Source organism: Microcaecilia unicolor, chromosome 3, assembly GCF_901765095.1.
Source record: "Microcaecilia unicolor chromosome 3, aMicUni1.1, whole genome shotgun sequence".
In the NCBI taxonomy this organism is placed as follows: domain Eukaryota; kingdom Metazoa; phylum Chordata; class Amphibia; order Gymnophiona; family Siphonopidae; genus Microcaecilia; species Microcaecilia unicolor.
Genome location: NC_044033.1, coordinates 199,755,819 through 199,772,258, shown reverse-complemented (window position 1 = coordinate 199,772,258; position 16,440 = coordinate 199,755,819). Strand labels below are relative to the sequence as shown.

Sequence of the window (16,440 nt, the reverse complement as noted above, 5' to 3'; positions counted from 1 at the left end):
TAGCTAGATGTTGTTTTCTTTCCTACCTCTTGAGGGATATTGTTTTTAATTTAGCCACCATCTTAACATTCTGTAAGTGTCGGGAATCAGACAGCCAGCCCCAGACTGGCTGTTAATGAAGAAAACCACAGAAATGCTGGCTGGGGGCCAGGCCGCCTGGGTCTATTATCTTGTCAGAGCAATAAAGGGAGCAAACCGCACTGGCCTTGATTTATTCCCTGAAGCCTTCAATTCTACCTCCTGTATTGGGCAGACAAAAGGATCCCTCAGGAAGATGAATCAGAGAATGGGTGCACACCTGTCAAATCTCAGAGGAGGAGATCCAAAGGCAGAGATGGAAGTTGAACTCAGACAAAGTGGAATAAGGATAGAGACCAAGGGTGACCTCCTTCCACCTTGATGAGTCATCAAGTTCCAGGTCATTGGGGGAGGGGTGCAGGCTACCCACATCTTGGTTTTCACCTCTATTTGCTAAGAGTAGCAGGATTTGCAGATCCAGAGGCAGAAAGAGAAGTGAGGGAGTGAAAACCAGGACTGGATTCACCTGGGAGCTTCAGCCCAGGTGGGGTGAGATCCTGTTGTGACCCATCTAGATGGGGTAGAACTGGTAGCCGCCTTCTTCTTCACCTTTGGGAAACCTCCCAGGCCCCACTCCGCCATCCTCAGCCTCCTTCCAAAGTAAATATTGTGAAAACAGATCAAGGAGCTACCGGTCCCTGTGCAGTGCCTGCCTACTTTGATTTCTCACATGCCTCTATCTCATCGGATTCCCAACCTTGCTAAGATAAGATGTTGCATTTGATTCTATCATCTTTACATGGTGCCCTCGCCCTCTGCAAAGCCAACACAGATAAGTAGCCAAAAGGGTATAAAGATGGCACCCTGCTGATCCGAACAGAGGAGGAGTGCGGAGGGCAGAATCCGCTGAAATCCTTCAGAGCAGCAAAACATTTCACAAGAAGCAGATTCTCTTCCATGAACAAGAGATAACGGACCTTCACATTCTGGGACCAAGGAAGGCCCTAGAATTAGCATGTTTCAGTACGATTTATTGGATGTCCCAAAACATGGCTCACTATCTCTCCCTGTGCATCGATCCCAATTCCCAAATCTCTCATTGATTCTGCATGTCCCTGGGTGAACTGACCTGTGTCCCTGTTCCTGTCACCTAAGCCTTCAGTCCAAGAGGTGACAGACTTTGTATCCCTCTGTCCATCCCCTGAACCCCCAGTCCTAGAGGTGATAAGCTCTGTATCCCTGTGTCCATCCCCTGAACCCTCCAGTCCTAGAGGTCAAAGGCTTTGTATCTCTATGTCCATCCCCTGAACCCCCCCCCCAGTCCTAGAGGTGAAAGGCTCTGTACCCCTTTGTCCATCCCCTGAACCCTCCAGTCGTAGAGGTGACAGGCTCTGTATTCCTGTGCCCATCCCTTGAGCCTTCCAGTCCTAGGGGTGACAGGTTCTGTATCATTGTCTCCATCCCCTGAGCCTTCCAGTCATAGAGGTGACAGGCTCTGTATCCCTGTGTCCATCCCCTGAACCCTCCAGTCCTAGAGGTCAAAGGCTTTGTATCTCTATGTCCATCCCCTGAACCCCCCCCCCCAGTCCTAGAGGTGAAAGGCTCTGTACCCCTTTGTCCATCCCCTGAACCCTCCAGTCGTAGAGGTGACAGGCTCTGTATTCCTGTGCCCATCCCTTGAGCCTTCCAGTCCTAGGGGTGTCAGGTTCTGTATCATTGTCTCCATCCCCTGAGCCTTCCAGTCATAGAGGTGACAGGCTCTGTATCCCTGTGTCCATCCCTTGAACCCTCCAGTCCTAGAGGTGACAGGTTCTGTATCTTTGTCTCCATCCCCTGAGCCTTCCAGTCATAGAGGTGACAGGCTCTGTATCCCTGTGTCCATCCCCTGAACCCTCCAGTCCTAGAGGTCAAAGGCTTTGTATCTCTATGTCCATCCCCTGAACCCCCCCCCCCCCCAGTCCTAGAGGTGAAAGGCTCTGTACCCCTTTGTCCATCCCCTGAACCCTCCAGTCGTAGAGGTGACAGGCTCTGTATTCCTGTGCCCATCCCTTGAGCCTTCCAGTCCTAGGGGTGTCAGGTTCTGTATCATTGTCTCCATCCCCTGAGCCTTCCAGTCATAGAGGTGACAGGCTCTGTATCCCTGTGTCCATCCCTTGAACCCTCCAGTCCTAGAGGTGACAGGTTCTGTATCTTTGTCTCCATCCCCTGAGCCTTCCAGTCGTAGAGGTGACAGGCTCTGTATCCCTGTGCCCATCCCTTGAGCCTTCCAGTGAGGTGGTGATGGGTTCTTTATTTTCCTACCATGCCCTTCAACTATATATATATTTCTAAAGTGAAGTTACTTACATTGGTGGGAAGACAGTGCTGGGTGGATGCTGAAACTAACTCTGCCCTGAATTCTTCCCAGTCACTTCCGGCTTCTCACTCCCCCCATTTAATAAAGCCTTTCTCTGTGTTTATCATAGAAATCCCCTGGAGCATTTTCCAAGGCTTCTTTAGAAAAAGAGGACAAAATGGGATATGGAAGACTCAGCTCCTGCTCCTCCTGCTTTAGTCGAACTCTGTGACACTCTGCTTTCTGGATCCTTCTCCTGCCCTCACTTCTGTGCTCAGATTGGGAGTCCTGGTTTCATTTCAGGCATCCTGACAGCAAATGATCCTCCCTCCAGATCCTGGTGCAGACACCTATAGTGTAAGGGTGGCAGTACTGCTGGACAGCTTTTGTTGGGTGGTAGGTGGAAAGATATACCCACCCCCTTGCACCCCAGTCTGCTATGCCAATAGTTTGAGTGTCATCATCTCTGGAATTGCTTTCATGGGGGTGAAAAGATGTTTTCAGAAATGGAATAGTCTTTTAATATAGGGGTTGGCGGTTTTGACGGCAGTGATGAAGGGGCAGAATTAGGAAACACAGATGATAGACACAAGACAAGAGATGAAAGGGAGTGTACATTGCACAAATTCATTTAAGTACATAAGTACATAAGTAGTGCCATACTGGGAAAGACCAAAGGTCCATCTAGCCCAGCATCCTGTCACCGACAGTGGCCAATCCAGGTCAAGGGCACCTGGCACGCTCCCCAAACGTAAAAACATTCCAGACAAGTTATACCTAAAAATGCGGAATTTTTCCAAGTCCATTTAATAGCGGTCTATGGACTTGTCCTTTAGGAATCTATCTAACCCCTTTTTAAACTCCGTCAAGCTAACCGCCCGTACCACGTTCTCCGGCAACGAATTCCAGAGTCTAATTACACGTTGAGTGAAGAAAAATTTTCTCCGATTCGTTTTAAATTTACCACACTGTAGCTTCAACTCATGCCCTCTAGTCCTAGTATTTTTGGATAGCGTGAACAGTCGCTTCACATCCACCCGATCCATTCCACTCATTATTTTATACACTTCTATCATATCTCCCCTCAGCCGTCTCTTCTCCAAGCTGAAAAGCCCTAGCCTTCTCAGCCTCTCTTCATAGGAAAGTCGTCCCATCCCCACTATCATTTTCGTCGCCCTTCGCTGTACCTTTTCCAATTCTACTATATCTTTTTTGAGATACGGAGACCAGTACTGAACACAATATTCCAGGTGCGGTCGCACCATGGAGCGATACAACGGCATTATAACATCCGCGCACCTGGACTCCATACCCTTCCTAATAACACCCAACATTCTATTCGCTTTCCTAGCCGCAGCAGCACACTGAGCAGAAGGTTTCAGCGTATCATCGACGACGACACCCAGATCCCTTTCTTGATCCGTAACTCCTAACGCGGAACCTTGCAAGACGTAGCTATAATTCGGGTTCCTCTTACCCACATGCATCACTTTGCACTTGTCAACATTGAACTTCATCTGCCACTTGCACGCCCATTCTCCCAGTCTCGCAAGGTCCTCCTGTAATCGTTCACATTCCTCCTGCGACTTGACGACCCTGAATAATTTTGTGTCATCGGCGAATTTAATTACCTCACTAGTTATTCCCATCTCTAGGTCATTTATAAATACATTAAAAAGCAACGGACCCAGCACAGACCCCTGCGGGACCCCACTAACTACCCTCCTCCACTGAGAATACTGGCCACGCAATCCTACTCTCTGCTTCCTATCTTTCAACCAGTTCTTAATCCATAATAATAAAGAAATAAATCACATCAAGGTTCAGCAAGGCAGCAAATGAAACAATATACCTGCATCCCAACACCTGCACATCCTGAGGAAAGGCAAAACAGTTAAAATTACATTTCATCTGAAACATTTCTGTTCATCTTTCACTGAACAAAGCATTCAGGGGCGATTTCATAATCATAAATGTAAGCACAGTACAACAGTACCAAAAAGCAACAAACATAAAACCGTTAAAACATGTCGAAAAGAAACCAGACATCACAGGTAAGAAATAAGCTTGCTCACACCTAAGGCTTGCAGGGACTTGTAGTTCTGATTTTCCCTATTGCAGTCTCTAAGCAAGACTACAGGTCCCAGCATGCACTGGGGTAAACCCAGGACTGGATCTGCCCTTTAGGAAAATGTGGCACCGCTTGGCAACCTTCAATCTTAGTTACCAAAACTCTCGCTGCTGCCATTTCAGAAAATGTAGCTACTTACCTGTAATGTAGGTTCTCTGTGGTCAGCAGAATAAGTTTCTGTTCAATGGGAGCCATTGGGGACGTCACCTATACGTGGCTGATGCATCCTGCTTGTCCCAGGAAAACAGATTTTCCTTGATCTCAGGTCTTCTTCCTCCCTCGCCCTCACTCTACCCGTCTCCCTGTGTCTCTGTCCTAATCCTCAGCTCTGTCACTGACCTTCTTTGTGACCTCAGAGTAAGTCTTATTTTCCCTGTTCCTCAGTTCTAATCCCCGGTTCTGCCACTGACTCTTTGTGTGACCTGAGGGTGGGTCACTTTATCTCCTTCTTCCTTAGTTCTAATCCCCAGCACTGTTGTCAAGTAAGTGTGGTCTGGCTCAGTTTATCATCTGAAGTGTATCAGAGCGCCTCCTCCTGGAATTCAGATTTACTGCTAATACTCAGGCAAGTGAGCCAATTTCAAAAGGGAGATTTTAGACTGATCCTGGCTTTCTAACACTCCTGTTATAATGGATTACTGGACCTGCAGGAAGGATTGCAATGGGTAGTATCGGGAGACTAAAAAACCTACACTGCTTTTGGGATGTAAGTTTAAAACCAGAACTGGCCAAATAGTCTCCCTCCTGGAACTGGGTCAGTTCTGAGACAGGCTGGACCCCTGACATCAGTTTCCATTTCTACAGTCTCAAGCACCCTAGACCCCACCTCGGTAATAAAATATTTCTTGGGATCACCTCTGTCTTGTACTCTTTGTCCCGAGCTCCTTTTTCCATGAAGAATGCCTCCATCACCAACTCACTCCGATGTAGCCAAACAAGCTGAGCCAGTCCTGGCTTTCACCGCCCCAGCCCCATCCCCATCCCCATCTCCATCCCACATGGATGAAGTTTTACAGAGGAGTCAGAACTACAGTTCCCAGCATGCCGTGGGAATTAGCCCGGCACCTTGTTGAAATCTGCCCAGTATTTGAAGGTTTTGGTCCTATCTCTTCCAAACCTTTGATAGCCACCACACTACTCTCTGACTCACAGTCATGGACAATGGGGCAGTCACTCAAATTTGGGAATGGAAATACCAGAAGGATTCTGTGCAATCTGAACCTGGCGTGAGAGTAAAGGAGGGAGGGAGCAGCCAAACTTCTCAATGCTCAACCTGCTCCTATCTTGTTCTGACTTGTTTCCCCCACAATTTTGTCTCTGTCTCTTCCGACTGCTTCTGCTAGTGTGCTAGAGACCAGTTTTCAGCGCGGAGGAATCTAGGGAAAGTGGAATGCAGGTTAGCAAAAATCAAAGCGAAAAGTTACATTTTGGGGTAAAATCTCAGCTTAAGAAAAGTTCCAAAGGTTCTCCTTCCCCTTCTACAAAATGCTGCTGCTGGTCCCAAGCTGCATTGTCCAGTGCTGATCATTTTTTATGTTAAATAAGTCCCTGCCTGTTACAGTGAGATCAAATGGCTTGCCCATGATCTCAAGGAACACCAGTAGGAGGTGCAGGATTTGAATACTGATTTCCCAGTTCATCGTCCCCCTTTCCCCTCCCCAACACACCTTTCCCTAATTTCAGAGGTGGCTGCATGCCTGCTTTCCTCCTGGCACAGGTCACCTGAAACCTGCATGGAGTTAAGTGTTACTGTTACATCCTAAAATAATGTGAATTCTCTCCCTCCCACCCCCAAAGCTCCACCCTTCAGCCACAGTCTCTTATAAGAGATAGAGGATCCATGGATTCCCAGTTTAGGGCTTCCACTCCCCAGGTCAGCCAGAATTGGCTGTGCTGCAGGGGTAGCACTCACAGCCCCTGAAGAGGAAAGCGCCTCAGTTATTATGCAACAGCACCATCTAGTGGCTGTATTCAAGGCCTCTGACTGCAGGTTCCATAGGGGGAGATGGCCCAGGACCATCACTGCAATTGACTGGGGAAGGGGAGTAGAGGAGAAGTCCCTAGGTGGATCATGGTACCAGATCCCAGCCCTGGTTCTGTTGAGCTGGCAGTGCAAAGGTGCAGGAGAAAAGAGCTAGGACTGAAAGGAAATGCAGAGTTTCACGTTCCAGTGGTCTCTCTGAGTGCAACGTACCCATGAAATTTGCGATCATACAACTTTGCTCCTGTGCTTTCCATGGGCTGAGGGCAACACTGCACGCGTGAATTTCTAAATCCAGTTTTATGCACGGGGTTCACTTTCCTGATCTGAAACCACCTCCGGGAACACCTTTCTTTACCACAGCTGAAAGCATTACAAATACACGCATCCTTTCCAAATTTCTATGAACTCCACAAGGAAACACGGGCTAATACAACAGACCTACTATTAAATTAGAAACCAAATATCTCGTTTTCCAGAATTATCTGAACAGCTGAGACTTTCATGCAGTTGTTTACAGACAAACCTCTGCACTCCACAAATTACTTGTAATTAAATCCCAGGGCTTGGTCTGCTATACAGATTACAGACAGGATCCCGGCCTGAGCAGAGGACAGGTCTCTTTTACACAGTGCACAAGACGACTGCCTAATTAGAACGATGGTCACATGGGAAATACTTTTTCATGAACAGGGTGGTGGATGCCTGAAATGCTCTTCCACAGGAGGTGGTGGGACTAAAAATGGTGACAATTGAAAAAGGTGTGGGACAAACAAAGAAGATCCCCTATATGGCAAGAGAATGGAATAAACATCCCCCCCCCCACCTCACCACACACACACATGTTGACAGATCGAAGGTCCATCAAGCCCTGCATCCTGTTTCCAACAGTGGCCAATCCAGGTTACGAGTACCTGGCAAGATTCCAAAACAGTAAAATACATTTTATGCTGCTTATCCTAGAAATAAGCAGTGGATTTTTCCTAAGTTCATCTCAATAATGGCTTTTAGGAAACGATCCAAATCTTTTTTAAACCCCGCTAAGCTAACTGCTTTTACCACATTTCTGTGATTAAAGTAGGAGTAGATAGTAGGCCTCCTCATAGCAGCACTATCTAAGTGCCACAGGTGTCCGGGATGAGGTCTCTCATACACATAGCATGACTGGAATGAATCTCACCTGCCTGCCGGGTTACACTGGAGATGATCTCAACATCTCAGATTCACTGCTAATGCTGCTCACCTTAACACCTACAGAATGCCAGAGCGCCCCCTTCTGGGGTTCATAATTACTGCTAATGCTCAGGTTAACATCTGCAGTGTGTCAGAACGCCCTCTTCTGGAGTTCACAGTTTACGTGGCTACTGGGTTCTTCACTATCCATCTTATCAGCTTTGTCCCACTGAGAAGGGCACATTACTAACTCCCATTCCCCGTGACAGTGGCAAAACATTAACACAATATGTCACTGCCAGTTCTTCCATTCTCAGCTGCTTCAGGCTGTATATCATTCCATTTATCAACAGGGATTAAAGAATGTCTCACGGGCAACTCCAACACTGCACTGGAAATCCCTCCCCAAATTCTACTCCCACCTCTCTGTGTCAGGGACTCCTGGGCTCACATCTGGTCCCTGGGTGACCTCGTGGTGAATCACTGTGTTTTCCTGTGTTTCAGTTCTAATCCCCAGCTGTGTCACTGACTCTCTGTGTGATCTTGGGGTGAGTCACTTTATCTTCCAGTGCCTCAGTTCTAATCTCTGGCTCTGTCACTCACTCTTTGTGTGTGTGACCTCAGGGTGGATCATTTTATCTCCCTGTTCGTCAGTTCTAATCCCCGGCTCTGTCACTGACTGTGTATGGTCTCAGAGTGAGTCACTTTTTTTCCCCGACCCTCAGTTCTAATCCCCAGGTCTGGCACAGAGTCTGCGTGTGGCTTCAGCATAAATCACTTTATTCCCTGTTCCTCAGTCCTAATCCCCAGCTCTGTGAACCCTTAGTGGCGAGAAGGAGCAGGAGACAGTCACTTTCTTTCTGGGTGCCTCTGCTATGTTCCCTGCTCTGGCATGCAGTGGGAAACTGTAAGACTGTGAGAAAATCATTTTATAAGCAGAATTATAAGAATCCAAAGTTACTCAGCGCCTGGAGATGGAACAAGGTCAGAGAGGGCAACGTTAACCAATCCAGTCTTCCGGTCACGTTTCTAAAGCTGCTTTATTACAGGGACAAACAGAGCTATTAAGTCCCCTTGATGACCCCTCTGCCTTCTGCCTCCTTTAGTTTATGTTCAGGCCCCTAGTGCCCCCACTAAGATTTTGATAATCAAACTTAAGTGCCATAACAAGGATAATTTCATAGGCTAGGAGCCATGAAGGTGCCTCTGTGTTTTGCCTGCTACAATCATGGCTAAAATGTACCTGTGCATGTTTCCAAATGCTTGAGGTCTAAATGGACATGTGTGAAATACATGTATACGTGGATTTTGTAATTATGAATGTAACTTTGCAACTCCTTCTACTCTCACCCAACCTCCTCTTCAAACATTCCTCCATGCAGATCGCATAAAAGTTGTCAGAATCTCTTATTTTGCTTTGACTGTAGCTGCTCTTTGCCAACCCCTAGGAGCTGCCTCTCTGGGCAACAGCCTGGTCTGTGTAATGGTTAAGCCAGCCCTAGACTTCTCCTCCATCGCTAACTCCAGACTCCGTTCCTTTTGTCTCACCGCACCTTATGCCTGGAATAGGCTTCCTGAGCCGTTACGACTAGCTCCATCCCTGACCGCCTTCAAATCCGGGCTAAAGGCCTACCTGTTTGATGCTGCTTTTGACTCCTGTCACTTGCTCGTAACCTTTATCTTGTCTTCCTCTCTTCAATAGTCCCTTTCCCTATGTGTCCTTCTGTCTGTCTTACCCTTATCCTTATTGGTCCTGTCTGTCTGTCCTGATTTAGATTGTAAGCTCTTTTGAGCAGGGACAGTCTTTTCTTCATGTTCAATTGTGAAGCGCTGCGTACGACTGGTAGCGCTATAGAAATGATTTATAGTAGTAGTAGTAGTAGACATGGAGAATCAAAGCCAGCTCCCTCCTCCTTCCTCCCTAAAAAATTCTCCATAGGGTCCCTGAAGACGACGTGGCTTCCGCCACTTAAGGAGAAGGGTAACCCCAGAATAATCTCAGGATTGGCATCCGTGCTCAGCTTGTGCCCTGCAAGGGAAGGAATCTCTGTTCTAAGGCTATCCCCATTCTAAGAGCATTTTCCCCAGTCTGCAGCTCTTTGAATTCAGCAGTTCATATTAGTCTGGAATAGTGTCTATCATCTGTTTTAATGTGCTCTGGTATTCAGGGAGAGGTTTGGAGAGCTCCCTTTGGGCAGACCTGCTCCTACACAAAGCAAAACCCACCCTACAGTCCTCAGATGAACCTGGATGACATTTCTTGTGTTCAGATCTGCTTTAGTATTGGCCTGAACTAAGGCCAGGGGGGTCTCCTCACTGAGATCCACAGACAGCTGAGATGGGTAGAAGAAACCAACCAATCCAGGGGTCAGAGGCAGCCTTGCTGGAGTTACTGTCCTGGACTGACCTTACACCATAAAGGGCAAAGGAAAGGGGATGGGATTTGATACCCACGTGGTTACATGGTTACAATCAAAGTGGTTTATATATTATATACAGGTACTTATTTTGTATCTGGGTCATTGGAGGATTAAGTGATATCGAGTGACTGTGCTCTCACTGACTTCCACAGGGAGACCCCCCAACCCCACACACTGTCAGCCAGCACCCATGTGACACCCCCATACTGAGACCCCCAACACCATACACAGTCAGCCAGTGCTTCCTTGACACCCCCACACCGAGGTCCCCAACCCCACACACTACCAACCAACACTCCCTGTGATACCCCACAGAGACCCTCAACCCCACACGCTGCCAGCCAGCACCCATGTGACACCCCCATACTGAGACCCCCAACACCATACACAGTCAGCCAGTGCTTCCTTGACACCCCCACACTGAGGTCCCCAACCCCACACACTACCAACCAACACTCCCTGTGATACCCCACAGAGACCCCCAACCCCACACGCTGCCAGCCAGCACCCATGTGACACCCCCATACTGAGACCCCCAACACCATACACAGTCAGCCAGTGCTTCCTTGACACCCCCACACTGAGGTCCCCAACCCCACACACTACCAACCAACACACCCTGTGATACCCCACAGAGACCCCCAACCCCACACGCTGCCAGCCAGCACCCATGTGACACCCCCATACTGAGACCCCCAACACCATACACAGTCAGCCAGTGCTTCCTTGACACCCCCACACCGAGGTCCCCAACCCCACATACTACCAACCAACACTCCCTGTGATACCCCACAGAGACCCCCAACCCCACACGCTGCCAGCCAGCACCCATGTGACACCCCCATACTGAGACCCCCAACACCATACACAGTCAGCCAGTGCTTCCTGTGACACCCCCACACCGAGGTCCCCAACCCCACACACTACCAACCAGCACTTCCTGTGATACCCCCACATGGAGGTCCCCATCTGCACTCACTGCCTCTCTTTACACCTCCAAACTGCAGTTCCCTTGGGGCAGCCTTACTCCCTAATCTCTCTCTGTACTGACCATAATGGCAGGAGCTGAGCACTGGAAAACTCATCACAAATATATTGAGTCCCAGCAATATGGCTCATTTGCATTTCATTGTTTGGCATTTAATTTTAAATATATTTATTTCATATAAACTCAACCTTTCACATCAACGTCTAAAAAGGCAGCATGTTGCCAGGTACTCGATTATGCAAAGCGACACTTCAAGATATTTTGGAGTCTGACTGGGTGATTTCCCAACTTCTATTCTGAGAACACAAAGTTGGCGTCCCAATATTTCAGACAAAGCCCTCCACATCCTCTTAAATTCCTCTAAAAACTTCAAAAAAACGTCCGGACATGTCTGCACAAGCCACTTCTGTCAAAACCGCAGAGAAACGGATGAACAAGCAAAGGTTTCAAAACAGGGTAAATTTCAGAAAAATATTAGCAGACAGCCTTGCATTTCATGAATACCTTACAGGTATTTTACCAAATTATGAACACTGGTAAAAAATAAATAAATAAATAATAATAATCCTAGAAGCTCAAAACATTTTGCAAAAGTCTAACCTGTTTTAGCAAAATATTCCAAAAATACTCTAGAATTAATGAACTATATTTTATTTATTGGGATTTATTAACTGCCTTTATAAACATTCACCCACATATTATATTTGAGTAGGGATGGGCAGCCAGAAAATGTCTGGACATTTTTATTTTATTCATTTTCATTTGTCCATTTTGTCATTTGCCAAAAATAGATTTCTATTGATAACCTTAAGAGTGGACTAACACAGCTACCACACTCCTCTACCAAAAATAGTATACACTCTTTACCCAATAGGGCAAGCATGCACACAACTTTGCATCCCTAATTATAGGGGAAATGTCTTGTCAATATTCATCTCCATACGCCAAGTTCTTGAGGCTAAATTCCCCCATTTTTCTTTCTGGCTGTTAGGTTGCCATTCACAGAGGACCTCTTTTGCCGAGATCATGAAAGCTTAAGATAAGAGACTCTATGACGTTGGGAGGTTATCAGGATCCCATCCTGGTCTTCCAAAGCTTCCACTTCCACCCTGATGCACCCAATATAGGTCCAGAAAGCACAGCCTGCACTGGGATGTGAGCTGGTAATCCCGCCACCAACCCCATCGTCTGCTGCAGACCTGGAAGTTGGGTTGGCGAACCTGGAGGAATATTGTACAAGGTCAGAGTCACTCTTCCTCTGTTAGCAAGTGGCTGAAGTCAACTTTTCTATGAATTCCCCTTGGTTTCTCCATGTAACCCTGTGACTGAAGTTCATCATCAACATCTCCAGCACTTTGAGGTCATCACTTGCAGTGTATTATGGGAGGTCAGGACTAGCAGAAATCAAGACGACCGCTCTCCTTTCTTCATTGTGTTGCTCTTTAAATACTAATGTTTCATAGCTTCTCTCTCTTACTATTTATACGCAACAAGTCATCAAAAATGATTAAACTGGCCTAAGGTAAGGGAAAGACTACAATCTCTTCTAGCAATGCAAATTTACAACCTAAAAGAAGCCATGGAAGGAAATGCAAAAGGCCAGCAAACGAGATTCCATGAAAACTGGGGGTATAATGGATGTCATCAATGACATCACTAGGAAACCAAATGGCTGCCTCCATGTTGGCTATCTGGGATAGTAACAGTAACACAGTAAAATAGCAAATGACGGCAGATAAAGACCTGAACAGTCCATCCAGACTGCCCAACAAGATAAACTCATTATTCGTGGTATGCGATACATTATATGTATATCCGAGTTTGATTTGTCCTTGCCATTTTCAACGCACAGACTGTAGAAGTCTGCCTAGCACTGTTCTTGTACTAACATTTCTGAAGTTAACATCAAAGTCCATTAAAATTTACACTCCAGTCCATTCCTTATCTATTCAGTCATGATCAGGGCATAGACTGTAGAAGTCCGCCCAGCATTGGTTTTACTCTCCAATTACTGGTGTCGCCACCCAATCTCCGCTAAGATTCCACGGAACCATTCCTTCTAAACAGGATTCCTTTGTGTTTATCCCACACATTTGAATTCCATTACCGTTTTCATCTCCGCCACCTCCCGCGGGAGGGCATTCCACATATCCACCACCCTCTCCATGAAACAAATACTTCCTGACGTTACTCCTGAGTCTGCCCCCCTTCAACCTCAATTCATGTCCTCTAGTTCTACTGCCTTCCTGTCTCTGGAAATGATTTGCGAATTAATACCTTTCAAATATTTGAACGTCTACATCATGTCACCCCCGTTTGTCCTTTCCTCCAAGATACACCTGTTCAGGTCTGCAAGTCATTCCCTTGACGGTTTGCAATGCAAATTCCATACCATTTCTGTAGCTTTTCTTTGCACCGCATCCAGTCTTTTTACATCTTTAGCAAGATACTGCCTCCAAAACTGAACACCATACTCCAAATGAGGCCTCACCAATGACTTGTAGAGGGGCATCAACACCTCCTTTCTTCTGCTGGTTATACCCCTCTCTATGGCCACCTAAACTCATGGAAGGTGGCTAGGAGGTCAGTCAACTGTCATTGGAGAACAAACTCCAGCTAAGCTAAAGGGGCACCCTGAAGGTCCTGGAAACTTGAGGCAAACCCAGAAGCTTTAAAATCCAGGTGCATCTTTTTTTCTGTTTGCTTTTGTTTTGGTTTCAGACTGAGCACAGGGTTTGGCACTGTAGGTCCCATCCAGGGTTGCCAACTAAATCCAGACTTGCCGGCAGGGTTGATCCAGTCCTGGGCTTACCCCAATGCGTGCAGGGACTTGTAGTCTTGCTTTTCTTAGGGAATCCAATGAAGAAATCGGAACCACAGGTCCTGCATGCCATGGGGGTAATCGAATCTGGGTGTAGTTGACGACCCCAGTCCCATCTCTATCAGTTCTTCTATTCCTGGAAGGGGGGGGGGGGTTTGCATTGGCAGTTAGATGGGACAAGGCTCCAAGAAATTCCCAAACTTACAAGGAAATAAAACGAACCTGAACCAATAAATATTTCATCTGCTTACGAGTAACATGACATACATGTAGCTCTATACTTCATGATAACAGATGTCACCATAATTCCATTCTTTTAGGAGCAGGGGCATCACCAACCCAGCCTGTTTGCCTAGGCCACAGCGAATGCCCTTCTACTAAGAGAAAAGCTGCCTGAGCTCTTCAAATCCCTGGATTTGGTCAGTAGTTGATGGCAAAGCCTTAGAAATCAGGTTACGGATGGTCTCTAGCCAGCAGGCTGCTTTCCCTGCTTGTCCCACTTTTCCACAGAGAGGAATCGGCATCACTTCTAATTTTAGACCCAGGATAGGGAGTGACAGCTCCCAATAGCAAGACTAGCTGATGCAAAAGAGGTGTCACCTTAGAACTTATTCAGGTGGATGAACCCAGCAACCATGCAACTTTCTCTCTGGAAGAAAAGCTTTCTCAAAGCCTCAACTGTCCAAGCTCCCTCCTCCCATGCATCCCTTAAAGACATTCAACGTCTGGGATTAAGCTGGGGATTTATTTGTAAGGGTGTTTAGGGAGGAAAGGGTTAGTTCTTGTCATTACCTGTTTGAGCTCTTGGGAGTCCTTGAAGAATGAAGAGAAGGAAGAGGAATGAAGGATTCCCGAAACTCCGGCAGCATCTTGGGCACTTTTCCATCTCCCCAGGATCCAAGACCACGGATCAAGTACTTCAGATCCTATTCGGTGCTTCCAGCCCTTCCAGGCGTGATGTAGCCATGGGGTAATGGAGGGAAGAGATGGAGGGGGGGTGTTATTCCTGGTCTGTTGGTGTCTCTTCTCTCTCTGTTCCTGGTGCAAACTTGAGAGATCAGGAAAGAGGGAACTTGTAGGCAGTCTCAGTCTCCTCTTCCCTTTCTGGCACTGGGGATCGACTCCTGCCCAGGCTCTCCCCCCTCTCTTGTGCTGGTGTCAGATGTGTTGAGAGCTCTTTTTGTGTGCAAAAGTCTCTCTCCCTCCCTCTCTCTAGTTTTCCCTTCTCTCTGTCTTTCCCAGGCTCTGCACCCTCCCCTGGAAATTGGTTCACATCAAGTCCCTGAGGGACTTTGCCGCTATGATGTTCTCTCTCCGTTCATTGCCCTGCTTCCCTCCCCCCTATCTTTTTCTATCCCTCCCCTCTACATACACATGAAATTTGTGTCAGACTGCGCAGTGAGAGCTTTTGTGATTTGTAACCAAAACCCCTGGGCATTCCCGGCCCATGAGAAAACATGTTTTACATCATAAATCCTTCTAGACAGATCCTACTTCACCCCAGGCAGGTCTCGTCAGGTAGGCAAAAGCAGCAAGGAGAAGGGGCGGGGGAGGAAGGAGGGAACCTCTTATCCTGTCAGGAGATACCATTTAGTTAAAAACTGACAGGAGACAGGAGTTTGGTTACCAGTTGTGCAGGACTGTGTCAGTGTGTCTGTGTCTGTCTGTCTGTCATGTATGTAGGTCACGCTTTGTGTTTGCATGTGTGTATGTGTGCATGCATGTGTATGTGTCACTGTATATGTGTGTATGTGTGTGTGTGCATGTCACTGTGAGTGTGTAATTGTGAGATGTGTGTGCATGTGCATAATTGTATATGTGTGTAACTGTGTTGTGTGTAAATGTCACTATTTGTGTGCCACTGTATGTGTGTTTTCACATGTGTGTGCATGTGTGTCAATGCACATGCATCTGTGGGTGGGTGTCATGTGTATGTAAGTGAATTGTGTGTGCACATGTGTGATTGTATGTGTATGTATGTCACTGTATGTGTGTGTACATATGTGTGCATTACACTGTGTGATTATATATGTGTGTGTGAGTGTCACTGTTTATGTGTATTCATGTTTTACCTATTGGCTAGCCCTAGGCTAAAAAGAACCTGCTCTAAGGCTAACCCTGTAAGTGCCCCCTCCTCCATCTCCATTCACCTTAATACATGTCCTTGCTCCATCACAACATCCCTCCCTCCTCCCCTCTAGCTGTCACACCCCCTCCACAATACTTCCCAAACCTAGAGAGTCCCTGGTTTCAGACAAAAGACCCCATGCCAGTAACCTACAGTAGCCCAAAAAGCTTTGTAACAATGTGCAGCTGGATGCCCAGATCTCCCCTCCTCTCAAGTAAAAGCAACCAGAAACAAGATTTCCCTATGATCATCAGGTAATTCAGGAGGTTCAGTCTTTAGCCACACCAGATAGCCCTTAATATCACTGATATGAAAGGTTATTTCAGCTATGTATCTGCTACAAATAATGCACAAGGTTTAGAGTTCTAAAGACAACTCTAACTAAACATTCATGGTCTTGCTGGTTCGTGACGCCATAATTCAAGTGAAAGCCAGATTCAACTAA

At 46.9% G+C, this 16,440-nt stretch overlaps 1 protein-coding gene across 2 annotated transcripts in view; it reads right to left on the bottom strand.

The window, feature by feature from the left end:
- Positions 1–15,147, bottom strand: part of COL5A3 (collagen type V alpha 3 chain) — a 107,930-nt gene extending 92,783 nt beyond the window's left edge. For both annotated transcript variants that reach the window (XM_030197096.1, XM_030197097.1), the window contains exon 1: positions 14,660–15,147. In XM_030197096.1, the coding sequence (XP_030052956.1) occupies positions 14,660–14,753 (94 nt within the window). In that variant the 5' untranslated portion in view covers positions 14,754–15,147. The remainder of the gene's footprint in view (positions 1–14,659) is intronic.
- Between the last annotated feature and the right edge of the window lie 1,293 nt (positions 15,148–16,440).